We start from the raw sequence: 20188 nt of genomic DNA, 5'->3' as shown, positions 1-20188 counted from the left end.
GGCCCCTATTTCACTAACTTTTCTTAACATTTCTTAAAACACGTGTCGCCCATAAATAAGACTCCTAATGGCGGACGAAGGGAGTAATATAAGTGAGAGTTATATTTCACTAACTTTTTTTCATCTATTTTTTTTATATTTCTTAAAATCCGTGTCAAAGAAAGATGAGACTCTTAGAGCATCCACAATGGTGGAGGGACCGTTCGGATGATCCCTCTCACTCGTCCTAGTTCGCCATCGTCCGCCCAGTGCAGGTCGGCCGACGATGTCGCGGACGAGTGACATGACCGAAAGTTCGGTTGCAAACGATGTCGAGGACACGCCCTCGTCCGCCCATTGCAGACCGATAGACGAGGTCGGATGAGGATGATGCACACATTTTCTCATTTTTTTTAACTTTTTTTTATTTTTCACCCATTATATATACTTTCTCAATCCATTTTTAATATAACACAATATGATTAAGAATTTGAGAAAGAAGTTAGATTTAGATTATTAGTGTAGGCTTTTTAAAATTTGATAATGCAGTTTTTTTTTTAATTAAGTAATGTACTCCCTCCGTTTCTTCATAATTGAGTCATTTTTCCATTTTGGGAAGTTTCTTCATAGTTGAATCATTTTCAAATATAGTAACTTTTTTCTCTTTTTTACTTTACTCTCTCTTACTTTTATTCTCTCTACATTATTCACTTTATACTTTATTCTTTCTACTTACTTTTTTATCTATTATTTATTTAACACACCCAACATTCATTTCAAAAACTCCGTGCCGAAAAGTTCTGCCTCTACTATTATAAAACGGAGGGAGTAGTTTTTTTAAAATTAATTATTGTAGGTCTTTGTTTAAATTTGTTGTGTTTAAGTATAATCTATTTTGGTAAATGAAAATAAAAATAAAAAGCAATAACATTACAATTTAAATGAAAAATGAGTTATAATGATGCGGCGGACACTAGTCCGAAACCACTACAGAAGAAAGGGCTGGATTAAGAAATGCTATTGTAGCGATCACTGTGGATGGCATTGCTTATGGTTATGGTAAATTAGCCCGAAACCATCCATTGATGTGAGACCGGCTCTATCTATCAGTCCAACCTGCCCATACCTGCATTACTGGATGATAAATTAAAATGCAAACCGTTTTCAAATAAAAATTACTAATAATTATTTATAATTTTATAATTATTTTTTTCATCTATAAATAATACTCCACGAAACCATCAATAAATAAACTCCTAGTAGTACAAAAATAAAGGCAAGGCAAAATCGAGGAGAAAATCAGGATAGGTGGCGGAATCAGCGTGGTCGTGTACAATCTAGAATGCACCCGACGCTGCACCCGATTACCTCTCCCTCAGACTTTTTTCACCTCTAGTGCGTGTCACTTATAACACAAAAATCCAAAACCTCCGTTGCTTGGGTCCTACAAAATGCCCCCACGGGAATCATCGCCAATCCTCCTTCTGTGGACCCCACTTCGTCCCGATATTTCCTGGCGCTCCAATTCTTACGTCTAATATCAATTCTGCCCCAAAGTTGCTTCTTTTCTTCCTTTTCGTACCACTAAAAGTTGAGGGAAATGTCTTCATAACCCTTGAATTTTGGCTTTTGAATTATAATTTGCCGTCTCAATCAACTTTTTGAAAAATACTTGTTCAAAATTGTAATTGGTGAGATGAAGTGATCCAGAAGATAATCCTTATGGTATAAAGTGATATGATTTTTGTAAATACACTCCTAGGTTATTAACTCTTTTCTAATCCATAACTCTTTATAATAAATAACATAAATTATATATTTTGAAAAATATTATAAAATGAGAGCTATTTAGCAAGTGTTATTAGGCATACTATGCACATTAAGCATGATTGTAATATTAAATTGAGTGAAATAGCTTTTTTTTAAATACAATCATAAAAAAATAACTATTTAGCAAGTATTAGTTATAAAAAAATATACTCTCACCGTCCGCCGTTAGTAGTCCCATTCATAAAAGACACGAGTTTTAAGAAATATTAAGAAAAGTGAGTGGAAAAAAGTTAGTGCAATAAGAGTCTCACTTGTGTATATTAGTTTTAAATAAAATGTGAGTAGAATGAGTTAGTGAAAGGTTGAACCCTATTACCATTTATGGTAAAAATGAACCGGGACTTTTATTCGCGGACGGACTAAAATGGAAAAACGGGACTCCTATTCGCGGACGAAGGGAGCACTTATTAAACATGATTGAAATATTCAATTGAATGAATTAGCTCTTGTTTTTTTAGCTCTTGTTTAAAAAGTGACATTTTTGATTTTACTAAACTTTTTGTACAAACAAATCATATCATTTTTTAATAACTCATTTCATTAACGTACTACCACATAACTATTATCTCTAGTCCAAGCACATGTTACACTTTTTTTTTGTTTTGTCAACTATAAATTGTCATATTTCTATTTTCAAAAAAGTACTATATCACCAATTTAATACATTCTCAACTACATTGTTATCTCTTCATTATTAATTTAGCTGTATTTTTCTTTTTATTAATACATTCAACTCTATTATCTCTCTTTTTTAATACTATTACTGAAACATAATTTTAGTAGAATGCATATCTTGAAATCTCATATCCTCAATCAAATGTAACATTTTCTCAAAAACAAATAAAATATTATATAAAAATGAAATATGCATTCTACTACTAATATTTTCAATTACATTCTCATTCGACTCATTATACATTCAATGGTTTTTATTAAAATTCATGCCAAATGAAATTAAGATTCCATGGTGATTTTTCTTTTTTCATCATTTATTTGTAAGTTGTAACTAACTTTATCCCTATCTTACGTAATTTTCAGTAAAAGTAGGGAGTAAAGTGTAAGACGGCATTAACCGGGGGAGGTAAGATTCAAGTTGTCTAATTCTCCAAATTATTCTAAAAATAAAATAAAGGATTCAGTGATGAATTTACGAAAACACCCTCACATTTCTCTCTATAAATCCAAATTGTCCCTCGCTATATTTCCTCTCCATTTCATTTTGCATCACTGTAATTGAAGCATACATCGTATTCTGTGTGTATATCCATTTCTAGAGAGAGGAGAGAGAAAATGTTGGGGATATTCAGCAGCTCGATCATGTCGCCGCCGGACGAGCTGGTGGCAGCAGGCAGCCGGACGCCGTCGCCTAAAGTGACGGCGGACAAGCTGCTGGCGCGATTCCTCGACGCCAATTCTTCGGCGATTTCCGTTAAGGTTGGCGATGATGTCCAGCTGGCGTACTCTCACCGCAATCAGTCTGCTCTGCTGCCGAGGTACTCAATCAGTGATCATCTGTTTGATTTGATTTGATTGCATCATAGATTTAAGTATTATGCAGAGATTATGGTTATTAACAGCACGTTACGATTTTTTATATGGAGGTTCGAGTTTGTTTATTGGCTGCATTATTATGATATTATTGATTGATTAGCTATGGTTTAATTTGGATTGTGCAAGTTATTTGGAGTATATGATATTGTTAAATATTTCGTTGTTTTGCAATTTTGTTAACCGTTTATTAATAGATTTATCAAATACTTATGATTCAACTGAGCTGATGGAGGAGAAGTGGAGAAGGAGATGGAAAGAATTTTGTGAATTTTCGCTCGCCACTTTTTGTAGCCTTGTTGATCACGATCGTAGTCATCAGACGTTTAAAGGAGCTGATTAGAAAATTAATAATCCTGGTTATATTTTTATAAATGGAGTAGGTCATAGGTGTTATTGAAATTTACTGTATAATTTATTGTATCGAGGTGTGTAATATGCCTAACAGAATACGAAGATGATGCCGAATGAATTCTAGGCAAGACTAGATGATGTGCACCAATAGCCATAGGAAAAGTAGATCCATAAAGCAAAGATAAGATTAGTTGACTTTTTTTTAAATTCCAGAAATTTCTAACAGATTAGAACTCCTTGTGCAACTTATGTGTTATTATGTTAAGTGAGATGAAGAGTTTAATTCATCCATATCTGACTTTATAGATGAGAAATAAGGTTTTGTTTGGTCTATTTTTCTGACTCCTATGGAGTGATACAAAGCTTCAGGATAAATATTGACAGATAGGTGGTTGGGATATAAATGAAAATTTTAAATTATTCCTTAATGTTTGATGGCCCATGTCTATTTTCTGTGTTAGGTAGATCCACTGTTGACTTCTAGAGTGTCTATAATTGTGAGAAAAAAATGGCTCTAATGTCTAATCCTTGTTTATCACCTATGTTTATCAGTAGTACTTTATGCTTAGTTTATTGATTGATTGTGTGATACTTGAGTGAGCCTGATTTTAGATGAAAACTTGCAGATCTTTTGCAGTGAAGGATGAAATATTCTGCTTGTTTGAAGGAGCACTGGACAACTTGGGGAGCCTGAAGCAGCAATACGGGCTTGCAAAATCTGCAAATGAGGTTCTTTTGATGATCGAGGCATACAAGACGCTTCGTGACAGGGCACCTTATCCTCCAAATCATGTTGTTGGACATCTTGAAGGGAACTTTGCTTTCATAGTGTTTGACAAGTCCACTTCGACTTTATTTGTGGCCACGGTGAGTGACCGTGACTGAACTTACATTTACCTAACTGGATCATTAGTCTTATCGATCTATTGGCTATATAACTTTGAGTTGGTGGGTATTGTGACAGGACCCAAATGCTAAGGTTCCTCTCTACTGGGGAATCACTGCTGATGGATATGTTGCATTTGCTGATGATGCCGACTTGCTCAAGGGTGCTTGTGGGAAGTCACTTGCTTCTTTCCCACAAGGTAAATATACTTCTTATCTTTCTAGCATGTGGTATGAACAAACTCATGCTCGTATTTAACTGTAACTTCGTTGCTCCATATGTCAGGGTGCTTCTTCTCCACAGCAATTGGTGAGCTTAGAAGCTACGAGAATCCGAAAAATAAGATAACAGCTGTCCCTGCTCAGGAGGAAGAGATCTGGGGAGCTAAATTCATGGTATGTGATCTAGTGATCTCTCTCTCCCCCTACCCCCCAATTATTAAGACAACTCCTTTTGATATATGCAAGAGAATCTATTGGCTGAGATCCGAATAATTGTGATTTGTTGAAATTTGAGCTATGAAAGTCAATTTAAAGTAAGCTGTAGCAGCCACATCTTATTGTGTGTGTGGTGATGTGATATTTCAGGTGGAAGGGCCAAGCATTGTTGCAGCCACAAAATAGACAAGGCTTTGAACTCTATGAGTTGGCACTTGAGATGGAAGTAGTGGGCATGTTAAGTGATGAAAGGGAGAGACTGAAAGAGAGAGAGAGAGAGAGCAGTGTAAATAAATGGAAGAGTTTGGTGTCAAGAAAGTAGGGGCAATTTAGCTTTTACATGGTATTTCCAAACAAAAGTTGGTGTTATTTCTAGGTCTTGTTTTTTTCTTTCACAGTGCTGTGTCCAATCCTTTGTGTATTTTGTACAGTCCTGTCTTAGTTGTTTAATAGTAATATGGTTTGTGAGTGGCAATTCATCTAGTAATCAAAACTGAACTTATATGATATCATCATTGACGTGATTACAAGATTAACTACATAGCATCAATAAACAATTATATTTTTGCTACCCATAATGTGAGTCATGGGCTACAATATATCAACTGCAATGGGAAACAATATCATTCACTTTGTACTTTGTAGAGTTGATAATGTTCTATTGATAAGATGGGGCATGGGACAATTAGTGTGGTGGGTTCCTATTAATTTAATTATTTGTTTGTAGCATATTATGAAATTTGCTTTCTTTTTATAATCTCGTTTCTGTGGGTTTCTGTGTGTTTTATAACATATCTTTCTAATCTAGTTTCAGAACTCCACATGGATCAATTTCAATATAAATTTAGGAATGGACGTTTAATTTTTATGTCATTGTTTGGTTATTACTTTATTAAAACGTGAAATTCAAGAATATTTTGTTGCATTTATATGAAGTCTTGTGGTCAACAAAATTCCTGAATATAATAGGATTATTATTTAGAGAAGCCTGTACACCAACTTTATTACTCTCCCTACTTTTTTTTGTCAACTGAAGTGTTTTCTTTTCGCACAAAAATTAAGAATAGTGTGTCAAGTGAATGGTCGATAAAGTAAGAGAGATGGAATGGAGAAATTGAAAATAATAATATAACTCAATTAATATAGAAAGGAGGAAGTACTATTTTATACCATAACACTGCCTAGTGATATTTATTTGTTTATTTATTTATTTTGTAGAATTCTTATTGGGTCATTTGTATAAAATTATTCTATCCACGTTGTTGTTCATTTATGGTGATCTAATTGGGCTCAATGGGCTAAGCAGGCCAAATTTAGTTTATTTTTGCGATTCGAGAAATAATTAGTTTTATGCTTTGGGCCAAATTTTATTTATCCGGGTTATAGTTATATGTTTCTGATTATTTGTATCTCAGCATACCGGCAGAGAATTTATAAATTAAAAGAATATAATTAATAACTAAACGTATAATTCGATCTAAACATACAAATATTCCAAATGAGAAAAACATAATTCATTATCCTTAATATTATCTTCTAGATTTTTTTGCTTTCTCTCCCGAAAATAGAAGTGACTATCTCTATCTTTTAGTAATTTAATAAGTATAATATATCAATAGTATAAATTTTTTAATGGGTACAAAGTATTTTAAAAAATCAAAAGCATATAATCAAAGGAAATAGAATGCAGAAAATAAAAGACTAGTGCATAAAACAATAATGTTTGGAGACTGGATTTGTACGATGATTTTTGATCGAACGTGCAAAAACACATATTTACTCGACTAAACCAATGTTTTTTGGACAAGCATATTTAAAATTGATTTGTTGTTAAGTTGTTACGTTGTGAACTGACTTTCTCCTTAAAGAGTAGTGATAAACGTACGTATACGTATGTACATAACCGAACTTTTTTAAACATTTTACATTGAAAATCATTTTATAAACATTAATTGATTTAAAATAAATTTCATATTAATCATTTTGCAACACTTCAAGAAAGATTTAAAATTTATACTTAAATATTTGTATATTTAATAAAATATATATTTTCTACTAAATATTGTATATTAATTCAAATCATAGTCGAAATCATGCTACGATTCGACATAAAATTTCTATATCACTTCTTTGTTATTGCTACATATATTACAATAAATAACAAAACTAATTTTTAATTAAATTCACTTAAATCTAAAAATTTTTAAAATATTATGTACATGTACAATTATGTACGATTATCTTTTCCCCCTCCTCCTTAAAATAGTAAAGTAATTGGCATACTGTGATTTTTATTGGGTATGTGTGAGTTTTTAAGAGACGTTGAATCGACTTTAGCCTATTTTGGGTGAGTGATGCATGTGGAAAACATTTGAGATAATGAAATAAACACTTTGCTCGTCCAATAATTTGGTTTTAATTTGAAATGCCGATCTGTGTATTATTATAACATAATAAGTATTCATTATTACCAAACCGTGCATTATTAGTTACTTGATTGATGAAAATAGGCCCTTTTACCAATACGAGCTACTCACTCCGTTTGCGAAAAGGAGTCCCAGTTCATTTTTATCATAAATGGTAATAGGGTCTCACTTTCCACTAACTCATTCCACTCACATTTCATTTAAAACTAATACTCCATCTGTCCCGTTAAAAATGCAACATTTTCCTTTTTTGGTTGTCCCATTAAAAATGAAACGTTTCCTTAAATGGAAACAACTCTATCTCTACCTTTTCATCTCTCTTACTTTACTATCTCCTCATTAACTCACAAAACAACATTACATAAAATCTCGTGCCGATTCTCAAATGTTGCATTTTAAGTGGGACGGAGTATATACAAGTGAGACCCTATTCCACTAATTTTTTTCCACCCACTTTTCTTAACATTTCTTAAAACTTGGGCCACCCATAAATGAGACTCTTAATGGCGGACGGAGGGAGTAAACAATAGCACTATTATTCCATTCTTGTCTAAAAATAAAAACACTTTATTTTAGGAAAGTTCTTTCTCTATAAGAGATGAGATCCTTTTATCCACTGAGACACTTTTTTTTTCTTTCTAACCCTCTTACTTTACTAATTTTATATTAAAATTCGTGTAATTTTAAAAATTCCTTATTTTTAAGAAAGGAAGAGAACTTCCTACTTTATTAATTTTGTATTAAAATTCGTGTCATTTTAAAAATTTCTTATTTTTAAAAAAGGAAGGGAACATAGAGGTATGACAGTGAACATATCTTACTTGGTAAGAAGCTTTTCTTTTATTTAATATAGTACTAGTAATATTAGGTTTGGAGTTATCAAGGTTAAATGTAAAATAATTATTGATAGTTTTTCATATGAAAATTGCAAAACTCGATTAACATATTATCTCTGTCTATCAAAAATAATTTTATTTTTTTAAATTTTAACGTGTCCATTAATATTTTACTAATTTATACTTTATCCGTGCCATAGAAATATGTCATATTTCATTTTTCATCTATCACATAAAAATAGTCTATATGGATTTACGACAACATTTTTCTAATTCTCTTTTACTTTATCATTTATACGTCCCACCAACCACAACACAGTTTAAACTACTTCTTTACCTTCTCTCTCACTTTACCAATTTTATATTAAAATATTAAAATTCGTGAAATGACTTATTTCTATGAGACGGATGGACTAATAAATATGTGTTACTACTATTTACTACTCCTATCAAAATCATTTTACAGTATTACTATTATTATTAGGAAAACTAAAAGGTAAAAAGAAGAGTTGGGTAGGGTCAGTTTGGGTAGAGCAAAATTATGGAGTTTGGCCAACCAAACTTCCGAAGCTAGTCTCAGTTACACCTACACACATATATACATACATCGCATATGTACGTATATATATGTGTGTGACTGTACACATGCCATCATAATTAATCACTGAATTGATCGGTGACGAAATTTGTAAGGACTCTACATAAAATTAATTTTCCCCCAATTAACCTAGTTTTGTTGCTTTCACCTTCTACTCAGATTCCTTCTCCCCTTTCAACTTTCAACTGCATCTCAAAGGTATGCGGTTGTGTGATTTCATTTGTTAAATTCGCTTTTTTGCTATTTTGCTCGCTTGTTTTTGCTTCAAAATTCAATTTGTGCCTCAACTCGTAAGGTTTTTTGGCATCGCTTTTACTGTTTTATTTTACTTTTTAAGTATTTCTTTGAGGTATATGTGTTGCTACTGGCTAATTGTTTGCCTGTTATGTATGGTTCGTGATTGGTAGGAGATGAATTTTGTATGAGCTTGTGTGTGATTTGGTAGATTCATGGTTTAAATCGGTGGATGAAAGGTTAAGGAGCAATTTCAGACATTTTTTAGTAATTTGAAGGTAGAAGATGGCAAAGGTGGAAGTAGGTTTCAGTTGCTGTATATTTTTTTACTAATTTTAGGTTTGGGATACAATACATATGCCATGATATGATTAATTTATAAAGTTTGATCTTATTCGTGTTGGAGAACATATGATAAAAAAAACACTTGTTATATGTGTTCATGGTGTATAAAATTTAGCCTATGACTTTCGTGGGATTTCTTGAGGGACTTAATTTTGAGTCATGTAAGCAAAGGTATAACATGAAAACATTCAGTTAGCATTTTATGACTACCCTAGATTGACTGTGAATCAGAGAGTAGAATCCCTTTCGGGGTTGACGTGGTATTCTTTATGATTTGGCTGCTTTGTGTAGCTTGCTGTTTATTGGTTCCGCTAAGTTAGGCTTGTTGGAAAGCGACAAAATGAAGATATGCAGAGTAACTGAACGGCTGACGTTGTTGATGAAAAACACAACGAACCATTATTAAACTAAAAGTGCGATAACATTATAACACCCTGTTATTTACTTTCTTGTTTTAAGCCCCCTAAGCGAAGTTATAATGTTGAAAGGGTCCTGCAGTCTTAGGTAACATTTGACAATTCAAACTGTAGATTGATGAATCAGCCATGTGTTTTGTTGAACTGGTGATGATATTTGTGTATCAAAAGATTGGCGGTACATTTGGATTTATAATGATTCTTTTATTCTCTTTTTATTTCTGGCTGTTATTGTGCGTGGCAAGCTGTCATTCGTTGATCATAGGTCCGTTGGTTAGCAAGTGATACGTGGCTGTGTTAGTGTACGTGATAGAGCTGCTAAGGAAACTTCCCTTTATTCCTCCGCTCTTAGTTGCTATAAACTTTTGAGTAGATTGATAACTGGTGTCGTAAGTCACGTGACATAACCGTGGATCATTGAACCGTGGATTCATCAAGTTCATTTTGTGAGTTGGATTGTTCATTTTGTTTAATTTAACATCCAAGTTCATACTTAATATCAATGATCCTTTTTCTATACAAGTAGCAATATTTGGGTTTAATACTTATGTATCATGTGATTATTTTCTTTCCTTTTCTCCCCCTCTTTTCTTCTTATAGAACAAACTTTCCACATGGATTCACCCTTACTATATCAGTTAAGGCTCATTAAATTTGTAGAAAATGTCTCTAATTAAACTATGCACATATCATAAGACACTGTCTGTGATTTTTGTTGACTCCTTCGTGTCATTTTGTCCTCTGGATTTTGATGTTGTTCCTGTTTTCGTTATCTCTTACTCAGTCAGTCAAAAGCCTAAACTTTTCTGAAAGAGCTCGTAAGTCATGGACCAGCAAGGAAATGGTCAGGCTCAAGGTATGGGAAGCTCTGCTCAGATGCCGTATCCTGTGAATCCGTATCAAGCTAACCAAATGACGGGAGCCTCTTCTCCTGCTGCTTCATCTCAATCTCCCCGAGCTGCCGGTCTCTCTGCATCTCCGGCTCAGATGGCGCAACACCAGCTTGCATATCAGCACATACAGCAGCAGCAGCAGCAGCAACTGCAACAACAACTCCAGAACTTCTGGGCCACCCAGTATGAAGAAATCGATCAGGCGACAGATTTTAAGAACCATAGCCTGCCGTTAGCCAGGATCAAGAAGATAATGAAAGCAGACGAAGACGTTAGGATGATCTCAGCAGAAGCACCCGTTATCTTTGCACGAGCCTGTGAAATGTTCATTCTCGAGTTGACTTTACGAGCGTGGAACCACACTGAAGAGAACAAAAGGAGGACGCTCCAGAAGAATGACATTGCAGCTGCCATAACAAGGACGGACATATTCGATTTCTTGGTCGATATCGTCCCCAGGGAGGATCTGAAAGATGAGGTGCTTGCCTCAATGCCCCGAGGACCCCTTCCAGTCGGAGCTCCTTCTGAGGGGCTTCCATACTATTACATGCCACAACAACCTACTCCTCCTGTTGGAGCTCCTGCGATGTACGTGGGAAAGCCTGTGGATCCAGGCATGTATGGTCAACAGTCGCGCCCATATATGGCTCAGCAGATGTGGCCACAGCAGCCACCGCCACCTTCGGATTCTTAAGCACAGGTTAGGCACCCTGAATTTTACTGCTTTCCATTCTTCGAAAAAAAAAACATGTGTGCATTTGAACATTACGAAATGCATGGTGCATCCACCTCAACTGAATACAATTAGGGTTCATTGCCCCCCGATTAGAATTTGATTGAGTATTTGATGATTTTCTCTCTTATGATATGCCAACTTAATACATTTGTTTTGATCAACTGTGAGCACTATTTAATGAAATTGCATTTGCAGAAGTTATCAAAGGGATCCTGTGTTGTAACAAGGGGGAATACACATGAAGATCTCAAGGGGGAATACATGAAGATCTCAAGCTATATGAAATATCTATCCTAGTGTAATATGCAACCAACCGTAGATTGAATTGCACTTTTTTTTTTATTTTGGAAGATTTTACTTTTGTTATGCATAACTGAAATCCAGATTATCAACTTTAAACTTTGTGATTTATATTTTTATGCTATGTACGTTATAATTTAACATTATTGCCTCCACCTTTTAAGTATACAACTTTAGTTATCACCGCTATTTAGCATAGATGCCACAGGATTTATAAAGAGGAGACTTGGATTGCTTATTTCATCTAGGATTTGTAAAGATTTTTTTTTGGTAGGGAAATGAATTTAAATTTAAAGACTGCGTCATTGCCATGAATTTGAACTTGGACCTTTAGCCTTAGACAATTATCATACTAGATTAGGTTAACTTGCACACCACTTGCAAGAACTCTTTATTTCAAATCTTCTTCGTTTCTCTATGTTTTTTAGGTATTTATTTTGAACCGTGTTGTTTCAATTCTCTGGTGCACAATGATATTGTAGAAGTATTTTATTTTACATTAAAAGGTATTATCGAGATTTTTACAATGCTCATTGGACCAAAAATCCCGAGCTGTTAACTAATGAAATGTAGATACAAACTAAATTTCGAAAGTTTAAAAGCCAAAAAATTATATGATAATAATTGGTTAAAGATCAACATTTGGTTAAACGTATAATTAGAGATTTCAGTGTTGGATGCCGCTTGCACAAACATAAATGTGGTTTAATAAAGATACACACAAAATTAAAGACTTTAGGGTTTAGGGCAGGAGAAAGCGCCTTAGAAGTCGAACCAGTGTCCCGTGCAACCTATTTATCAACTCACGAGCACGGGGCACAACTCCTCCAAACTGCAGAAAATGATGTTGAGGATAACAGAAAATTAGTATATCTGGACAAAAGTGTTGAGAAAATGCAGTTTACTGTATAAAAACACCACCTTCTTCCCAAGTGTTCGATTATGTCGGTGGTAAGTGTAGATCTTCTATTGCTCTCGAACGCATGTGAAGCAGCCTTTCTCAGCAAAACAGAGCCTGAAATGCACCCCTTCACTGTAGGACTCATGCTAGGCTCGCCTGCTTTAGCAGCAACTTTGCGCGCCCATGACACGAACACAGCAACGCTGAAAGGAAAATGGGGAACGGCTCTCAAAAAGCACGCCGTGTTCTTCATGTATAAACAAGACAAACATATTCACTCATTTCGAATAATGAGTTGCATTTTACCAAACATAAAGGCTCAAAGCTTTGAAATAACGAACAAAGTCCAAAAGGAAAGTGTTACCTTCCGGAAAGTATATCACCCTGGCCACCACAGCGCCTTGGAGAACCGAAACTGCTCACTGCATGAACTGTACAGTTCATAACAAATTAGCATAAGAACTGAACCTTACTAACACTAGTAATGTGCAATGGGTATCGAATATGCAAACATTATTTACCTGTTTCGCCATTGCTAATGAAATCAGATTCACCCTTCCTCAAAATGGTCACACCTCCTATTCTGGTCGACAAGATTATTTCAGTGATTAGGGTGTTACAACACCATTATTTCTCGCTGAACCAGAAATAATGAACCAGAAATAATAAATTGTAGTAAACAGTGAACGCAAGGAGAGAACCTAAGTGAAATGAACAAAGATTTTACCCTTTTGCAAGCGAAAGTAGTTGCTGAGTTCCATCTTGATCATTTACTTCACAATGCAAAACCTTTTGCACGAGGCGCTTATACTCATTGACATTGGGCGTTAGGACAGCCAGGGGATAACTGCTTATCAAATCAAGAGAATTTGTAACAAGAAAAAGCCCATCCTGCGAAAAAGAGAAGAATATAAGAATTCAAATGTGTATCTGAAAGAGTAATTTTATGTTGCACTTGTACAGCTCACCCCATCTATAACCATTGGAACATTGGATTCCCTCGCGCGCTTCATTATATTGCTTACACAATCCTGGACACAGAACAGTATTTACAAATGATTTTATATTTTTTTGGTAAGCCAGGGAAACAATATTTGTCAGCAACCAACACCGAAAGAGACGAAAAGAGGAATACATATGACACACATATACCTCATTATTCGATAAAGAAACTTATACAAGTGCAAGTGAGCTTATAACCTTACATGTCTGACATAACTAACGAAATAGGATGATATCGTTTTCACCAAGAAGATCGTTAATGAGTTTTAGCTTGGATTATAGGATATGGGTATGCGATGGTTTTAAAAGCCATAATTTCGTTATTCTCTACCACATATCAATACTTCTGTCCTTAATTCACAACATTAAACCAAAAATCAACCCCGCAGACAGACTTTCACATAGAATAATATTCTCTACCAGGAGAAAAAGGTCCCTTCCAAGGCCTGGACCGATAACTAGACAATCGAATCTCTCCATCCACTTATCAACTTCTTCAATGACTTTGTCTGATATTGATTTTTTATCTTCATCCCTGAAAATTATTTTGGAATGCTACAAGCAATCAGGGTGATATGAATTGAAAAATAGGTTTGGTAATAAACAACAAAGCAAGATTTTTATGAGTAATCTTCACCTAACACTGTATGACTCTTCCAGTATAGGGTGCACAATTAACTCGGGACTGTAGCCTTTAATAACAAGGGCGGCATCTTTTGTGCAGAACACGTGTGACAAATCAGCACCCTGCGAAAATATACATGTTCTTGATTCAGACTAAAGAAGCTTAATCGGAAGGGGAAGAGGAAATAGAAGAAGAAAATGGAGATTAATAAAAACAGAGGAAAACTAACGATTTTTAAAGCTGAAATGGCAGAAAAGTACGGTGCACCAGTGTATTCACGGCAACCTCCTATAACTGCGATCTTCCCTGGTACAAACACCAGCATTCAGAAAGCATATTTAGATACAAGATAGCTGATGACCATAGTTGAGTTTTCTGAAATCCAGAGTAGACAAGTAGTTATATTCACTATGTTCCTCCTTAATACTTGTACAAAGTTCCTTTTTATGATATTTCCGGAGGCGTAGCTCGATATTAACCAGACATTCCACCTTCTTTGCCACTAATAAATATCCATGTCTCTGCATTTTTGTAAAATGCATTGCAGCAAACTGCCTACACCTGAATAGAAATTTTCATCTGGCTCCGATTACAATCGTTCAAAATAACCAAACAGTTATGCCTGCTAAGATCCTGATACTAAACTGACCATTTTAACATTCCTTTAGGCTTTAACCCCTAAAGGAATCAAGTGAACTACACTAGCTCTCATATTTTCCAAAACAGTCAATGTCAATTATATCAACAAGAGCATAGAAATCTAAATCTCAATCTAGAAATTACAAAAAAAGCTTATATGCAAGTAGTCCTAACACCCAAAGTTACATTTTTTTGGCAATAATGAACTATTTCTCCCTCACAATCTATAGACAAAAAAAGGCAAAGACTAATATGAATCCATATACCAACACATATAGACAAAAAGGGCAAAAACTAGTGTACAATCAGCCTATTAGGATTCACCAATCCCTAATTAGGGTTTATTAAGCACCTCTTACATACAAAGAACTGAACCAAACGAAATCAAAGATATAATCTCAAACAAGAAAAGGGAATGAGTGTATCAGTTCAAGTAAAATAGGAAGAAAATTGTCACCAGCTTGGCCTTTATGCTTGGACGATTGCAGAGATGGAGTGATTGATTTCAAGATGGAGACAGTATCAACTTCCATTGAAGGGCAAGATTGCATTTTTATGGAGCTAGAATTGCAAATATTGTTGTTCGTAGTGCAGCCAGTGATCCCACCATAGACTTACACCGATTGAATAATATTTATATTATTATTAATTAGAATCAAACTAAATAAATAAATATAAACATGTAGTACACTAGAATTATATTCAGAGATTATGTTCATATAATATAAGTACAGCATAATAATTCTATGTAGGCCGATCCATTTACATTAATGAATACAACTACTCCTATAGATGGAGGTCAAAACTCTGATAATTTCAATAGTCGAGTAGGAAACGTTACTTTGAGATCGCATCTTTATTGCTTGTCATTATTGAATTGATATTAATTTAATTTAATTTAATTTAGTTACGTTCTTCAATAACATTGAAACATACTCGTATAGTACTATTGTTTTCTTTTTAAATATTGAAAAATGAAACGAGAAAGATTTAGTTATTGTGAATTGCAGGCACAAAATTCCATCACGAGACATTGTTCCTCGTAAATTTACGTGACCTAGATCTATAGTTATCTAACAAACTTTCTCACTATTTCAACTATTTTCTGGTTCTTTTTCTCAGAAAAAGAAATAATCATATTAACCTCTATCGAAGATGTACTTTTCTTATTCTCCAAAAATGCTTTCAATAATAATAGTGGTAGTAATAGTAATAGTAATATTCTAAAAGGTAATACTAGTACTACGAGGATGTTCGGTTGACAAGATTATATACCAATATTAAATATGTCGTGTGCTTGGTTCATCATATTTCTCACGATTCAATCTTACATGGATAATTATAAAATAATTAGTCATAGCTGACTGAAATAATCTCACAAATCAATCCTAGATTATATCATGATAATTAGTCATAGCTGACTAAAATAATCTCACAAATCTATCATCGATTATATCTTGATAGTACTATTTTATCTAGGAAACCGAACACTAGTAATAATCACATAAAATTCGAAGCTTAATTTATTATTATTTGATTGTGATTTATTAGATATAATAAAGTAAATAAAAATTTTAATGCAACATGCCAGCGGTGGCGAAATACAATAATAAGATTTAGTCTTTTTTTATCAACTTCATATCTTGATTAATTTTAGTTTAAGTTTAAAAGTAATAATTAGTTTAGTATTTATAATCATTTTTCACATTTCTTGAAAATTTAGAATGAATTTATTTCTTTTTAATATGTACTACTAGTAGTAGTATTAATCAGCGTTGATTTGTTATCGAAGTTTATTAACCACCTAACAGAATAAGTTTGTTTTTACTAGATTAGATTAGATTATAGAGTAGATATCTGAATTAAATAACATAAGTTCTAATGTGGCGTTGGAAATCTTAAACCGCAAATTTTGATTCCATTGAAACCGCAGTTTGAGACTATATTTCCCCTTGGTTCAATTAAATTAAACTTTTACTATCATATTTTTATTTGGGGGTTACTGTTTTCTTCCAATATCAATAATGGCTAATAACTGTAATTAAAATTTGAAATCCACTCTCCTCGCCACCTTCCCCACTTTCGCCATCATTACCTTCACCACTCTCTCTCTAAAATCTTCCATTCTTGCTACCTTGCTTTCCAGACACCCCTCTCCCCCTTACTCCCACATTTTCAACTAATCACAATACTTAATTCCCCACCATTACTCCTCCAACAAGTAAACACACACAGTCCATGAACACTCAGACCAAACTTGCTATGATTACTCACTTGTTGTTGTTGTTGTCTTGCTTGAATCAGACTCTTCACTGATTCCTCTTTCCCTCCTTATTTAAACACTTTGAAAAAAAAACACCCACAAAATAAAAATCGAATCTTTATTCACAAATTCAAAATGTGCAACGCCCCATCTGCCGAAGCCTCGGAGGCCATGAAATTCGTGGATTTCTGCAAGAAGATGAAGCGTTTTCGGCCGTTTGAGCCGTCGGTTGGGGTTCTGGGGTTGGCGGTTGGGGTTATTTTTTGCTTCTTTTTGTTGGATTACAGAAGTGTGAGTAAAGGGGCGAGATTTGCTTCTCAGAATGAGAGGTTTCTGTGGCTGAGGAACGACGGCGGCGTTGTGGGTCGGAAAAAGATTGATTTTTTGAGCGAGGGTGGTGGTGGGTGCGACGTGTTTGATGGTGATTGGGTGTGGGATGAGAGGTATCCGCTGTATCAGTCGAGGGATTGCAGATTCTTGGATGATGGATTCAGGTGCTCTGAAAATGGACGGCCGGATTTGTTCTACATGAAGTGGAGGTGGCAGCCTAAAGATTGCAATTTGCCCAGGTTTCATTTGTTATTTCTCAGAATTGATTGGATTGGATTATGTTATGTTGTCTTGATTCCAAGTTGAGTGAATGTGAATTATGTTGAATCAATCTGATTGTGTTTTTGTGGTGCTTTGATTCATTGACTACATTTGTCGAATAAATTCATGTTTACCTTTGCTATGTTCTTGAATATTGTTTACTTGTTTAGAATGGGTGGGAATTTGGAAAATGGCGATAAATGTCTTTTCCTTTTGTTACTAAGTTTACAATTTTTGGAGTGTTGGAGGATGTAGATAGCATGTATCATAGATTCTTCTTGCATCAGCATTTAGCAACTTTTTTTATACTTTTCCCTATTTGAGAAGTTTCATTTTATATCTGCAATTCAAATGGTCTTTTTCATCCTATTCTTCTGGTTTGACCTTTTCATCTATCTTTTCCAATTTCAAGTGGTCTTTTTCATCTTATGACAAAGTTGTCATTCAGTTGTGTTTTGTGGTAAATATATGCACTAAACTTGTAGAAAAGGAGACTTTCAAGCACCTTCATTTTCAACTCTATTTGATTTACACATTCAATCAATGTTGTTTACTAGATTCTGATGAATTTGGTCTTTGAAGAGTTGAATCTTACATGTGGTAAAACAGATTTGATGCAAGGATGATGCTAGAGAAACTGCGAAACAAACGAGTTGTGTTCGCAGGAGACTCGATTGGAAGAAACCAGTGGGAGTCTCTGCTATGCATGCTGTCTTCGGTGGTTCTTGACAAGACTGCGGTGTATGAAGTAAACGGAAACCCCATCACAAAACACAAGGGCTTCCTTGTTTTCAAGTTTGCAGACTACAACTGCACGGTGGAGTACTACAGAGCCCCGTTTCTTGTACTGCAAAGCCGGCCTCCTCCCAGAGCCCCACCGGTGGTCAAGACTACACTCAAACTAGGTGAAATGGATTGGATGTCTTCCAAATGGAGAGACGCGGACATCCTCATCTTCAACACCGGCCACTGGTGGAACTATGAGAAGACTGTCAGAGGGTAAATAACCTCTCTTGCTTTGCTCGTTCGCCATTTTAGTTATGTTACTGAACTTTTTACGTGGATGATCAGTGGCTGCTATTTCCAAGAAGGACCGGATGTGAAGATGGATATGGAAGTCGACAGCGCGTACCAGAAGGCCTTGGAGACCGTCACCAGATGGATTCATCGCGAAGTGAACACCACCAAGACACAAGTCTTCTTCCGCTCATACGCTCCTGTCCACTTCAGGTCTGCCCTAATTAAACACGCGTTTCTCTTCACACTATCCGTGAATGCAACGAAGATGGTAAGCATACGTTTCTTTTCAGGGGCGGTGACTGGAGAACCGGGGGAAACTGCCACCAGGAGACGCTGCCGGAGCTTGGAGCTTCACTCGTGCCATCTCACACGTGGACTAAATACACCATTTTCTCCCAAGTCATAGCGAATTCATCCGAGCTCAGAGAAGTTGATGTGCTTAATGTGACTCACATGACGTCGAGGAGGAAAGATGGACACTCTTCTTTGTACTACTTGGGACCAAAGGGTGGCCCCGCGCCAATTCACAGGCAAGACTGCAGCCACTGGTGTCTGCCGGGGGTGCCTGATACGTGGAACGAGCTGCTGTACGCCCTCCTTTTGAAGCGCGAAGTGGCTAAAGCATCGAACGTGTCGCGTTTTCACGCACAGGCATGATCAAGCATGGCTTGTGTAAATAGTAGTAGTATATATAGAGAGAGAGTTATCTATGGTGCAAGAAGAGGGATCAGTTTTGGGTGAAAGAAGAAGTGGCAAAGCCATGATCATCTGACATAGGAATAGCAGAATCATAGGTACATGTTTTTTTATTAGTATTAGTATTTCATTACTAGATCTTAAGTTTATTGGTAAGTTAGCAAGATGAAGACAGTAATTATTCCTTCATTTTCAACATTTTTATTTATTTTGGGGTTTTTTTGGCCCCTCTTGCTATTGCAAAAGTAGAGTTGTAGAAGGTAAATTCTATGATTATTTTAATATTATTGAAATATGAAATCCATGTTTTGAGCTTTATGAGAATAGTTTTAGTTTCCTATTAATATTTATAGATTTTTGTTTAATTGTAAATGTCTAATGGTTTTGCCCCACTGCAAAATAAACCTATATTTTTTATTAATAGAATGTTCAAATTTTTCCAATTTCAATTATTAAATCACAGTTTCAATATATACACATTTTGCATAATTATATAAAGTCAAATTTGGATGAATCGTAGATTCTGAACTAGCAACGCTTCAGCGTAATATTGAAGCTATTTGCCAAAACTAAAGTCGCTTTGGTTGGAAGAAATAGTAAATAACTAAATACTGTAAAAAAACATAATAACTG

General features: G+C 34.9%; 4 protein-coding genes across 5 annotated transcripts; 3 read left to right on the top strand and 1 right to left on the bottom strand.

Moving 5' to 3' along the window:
* Nucleotides 1–3015: 3015 nt before the first annotated feature.
* Nucleotides 3016–5509, top strand: LOC125222680 (stem-specific protein TSJT1). Its single transcript, XM_048125422.1, has 5 exons — nucleotides 3016–3302; nucleotides 4338–4578; nucleotides 4676–4796; nucleotides 4883–4992; nucleotides 5185–5509. The coding sequence occupies exons 1-5, from the start codon at nucleotides 3100–3102 to the stop codon at nucleotides 5218–5220; spliced, it is 711 nt and encodes a 236-aa protein (XP_047981379.1). The 5' UTR covers nucleotides 3016–3099; the 3' UTR covers nucleotides 5221–5509.
* A 3424-nt stretch (nucleotides 5510–8933) lies between these two features.
* Nucleotides 8934–11964, top strand: LOC125223247 (nuclear transcription factor Y subunit C-9-like). 2 transcript variants are annotated; one of them, XM_048126303.1, is made up of 3 exons: nucleotides 8934–9092; nucleotides 10674–11482; nucleotides 11717–11964. In XM_048126303.1, exon 2 carries the CDS (start codon nucleotides 10715–10717, stop codon nucleotides 11474–11476), a length of 762 nt encoding a protein of 253 aa, XP_047982260.1. In that variant the 5' UTR covers nucleotides 8934–9092; nucleotides 10674–10714; the 3' UTR covers nucleotides 11477–11482; nucleotides 11717–11964. The 2 variants fall into 2 exon arrangements, with proteins under 2 accessions (XP_047982260.1, XP_047982259.1); XM_048126302.1 differs by having other exon boundaries at nucleotides 8935–9092; nucleotides 11714–11964.
* A 439-nt stretch (nucleotides 11965–12403) lies between these two features.
* LOC125219541 (ATP-dependent (S)-NAD(P)H-hydrate dehydratase) lies at nucleotides 12404–15598 on the bottom strand. Its single transcript, XM_048121551.1, has 10 exons — nucleotides 15443–15598; nucleotides 14576–14652; nucleotides 14359–14468; nucleotides 14142–14256; nucleotides 13688–13750; nucleotides 13447–13610; nucleotides 13241–13302; nucleotides 13084–13150; nucleotides 12740–12922; nucleotides 12404–12650 (listed from the first exon to the last, which is right to left on the bottom strand). Exons 1-10 carry the CDS (start codon nucleotides 15534–15536, stop codon nucleotides 12617–12619), a joined length of 969 nt encoding a protein of 322 aa, XP_047977508.1. The 5' UTR covers nucleotides 15537–15598; the 3' UTR covers nucleotides 12404–12616.
* A 1487-nt stretch (nucleotides 15599–17085) lies between these two features.
* LOC125219852 (protein trichome birefringence-like 11) lies at nucleotides 17086–19837 on the top strand. The gene is made up of 4 exons (XM_048121937.1): nucleotides 17086–17817; nucleotides 18449–18838; nucleotides 18911–19069; nucleotides 19150–19837. The coding sequence occupies exons 1-4, from the start codon at nucleotides 17384–17386 to the stop codon at nucleotides 19514–19516; spliced, it is 1350 nt and encodes a 449-aa protein (XP_047977894.1). The 5' UTR covers nucleotides 17086–17383; the 3' UTR covers nucleotides 19517–19837.
* The last annotated feature ends 351 nt before the right edge of the window (nucleotides 19838–20188 follow it).

This window comes from Salvia hispanica, chromosome 4 (assembly GCF_023119035.1).
Source record: "Salvia hispanica cultivar TCC Black 2014 chromosome 4, UniMelb_Shisp_WGS_1.0, whole genome shotgun sequence".
In the NCBI taxonomy this organism is placed as follows: Eukaryota; Viridiplantae; Streptophyta; class Magnoliopsida; order Lamiales; family Lamiaceae; genus Salvia; species Salvia hispanica.
This window is presented reverse-complemented; position numbering and strand designations above follow the sequence as displayed.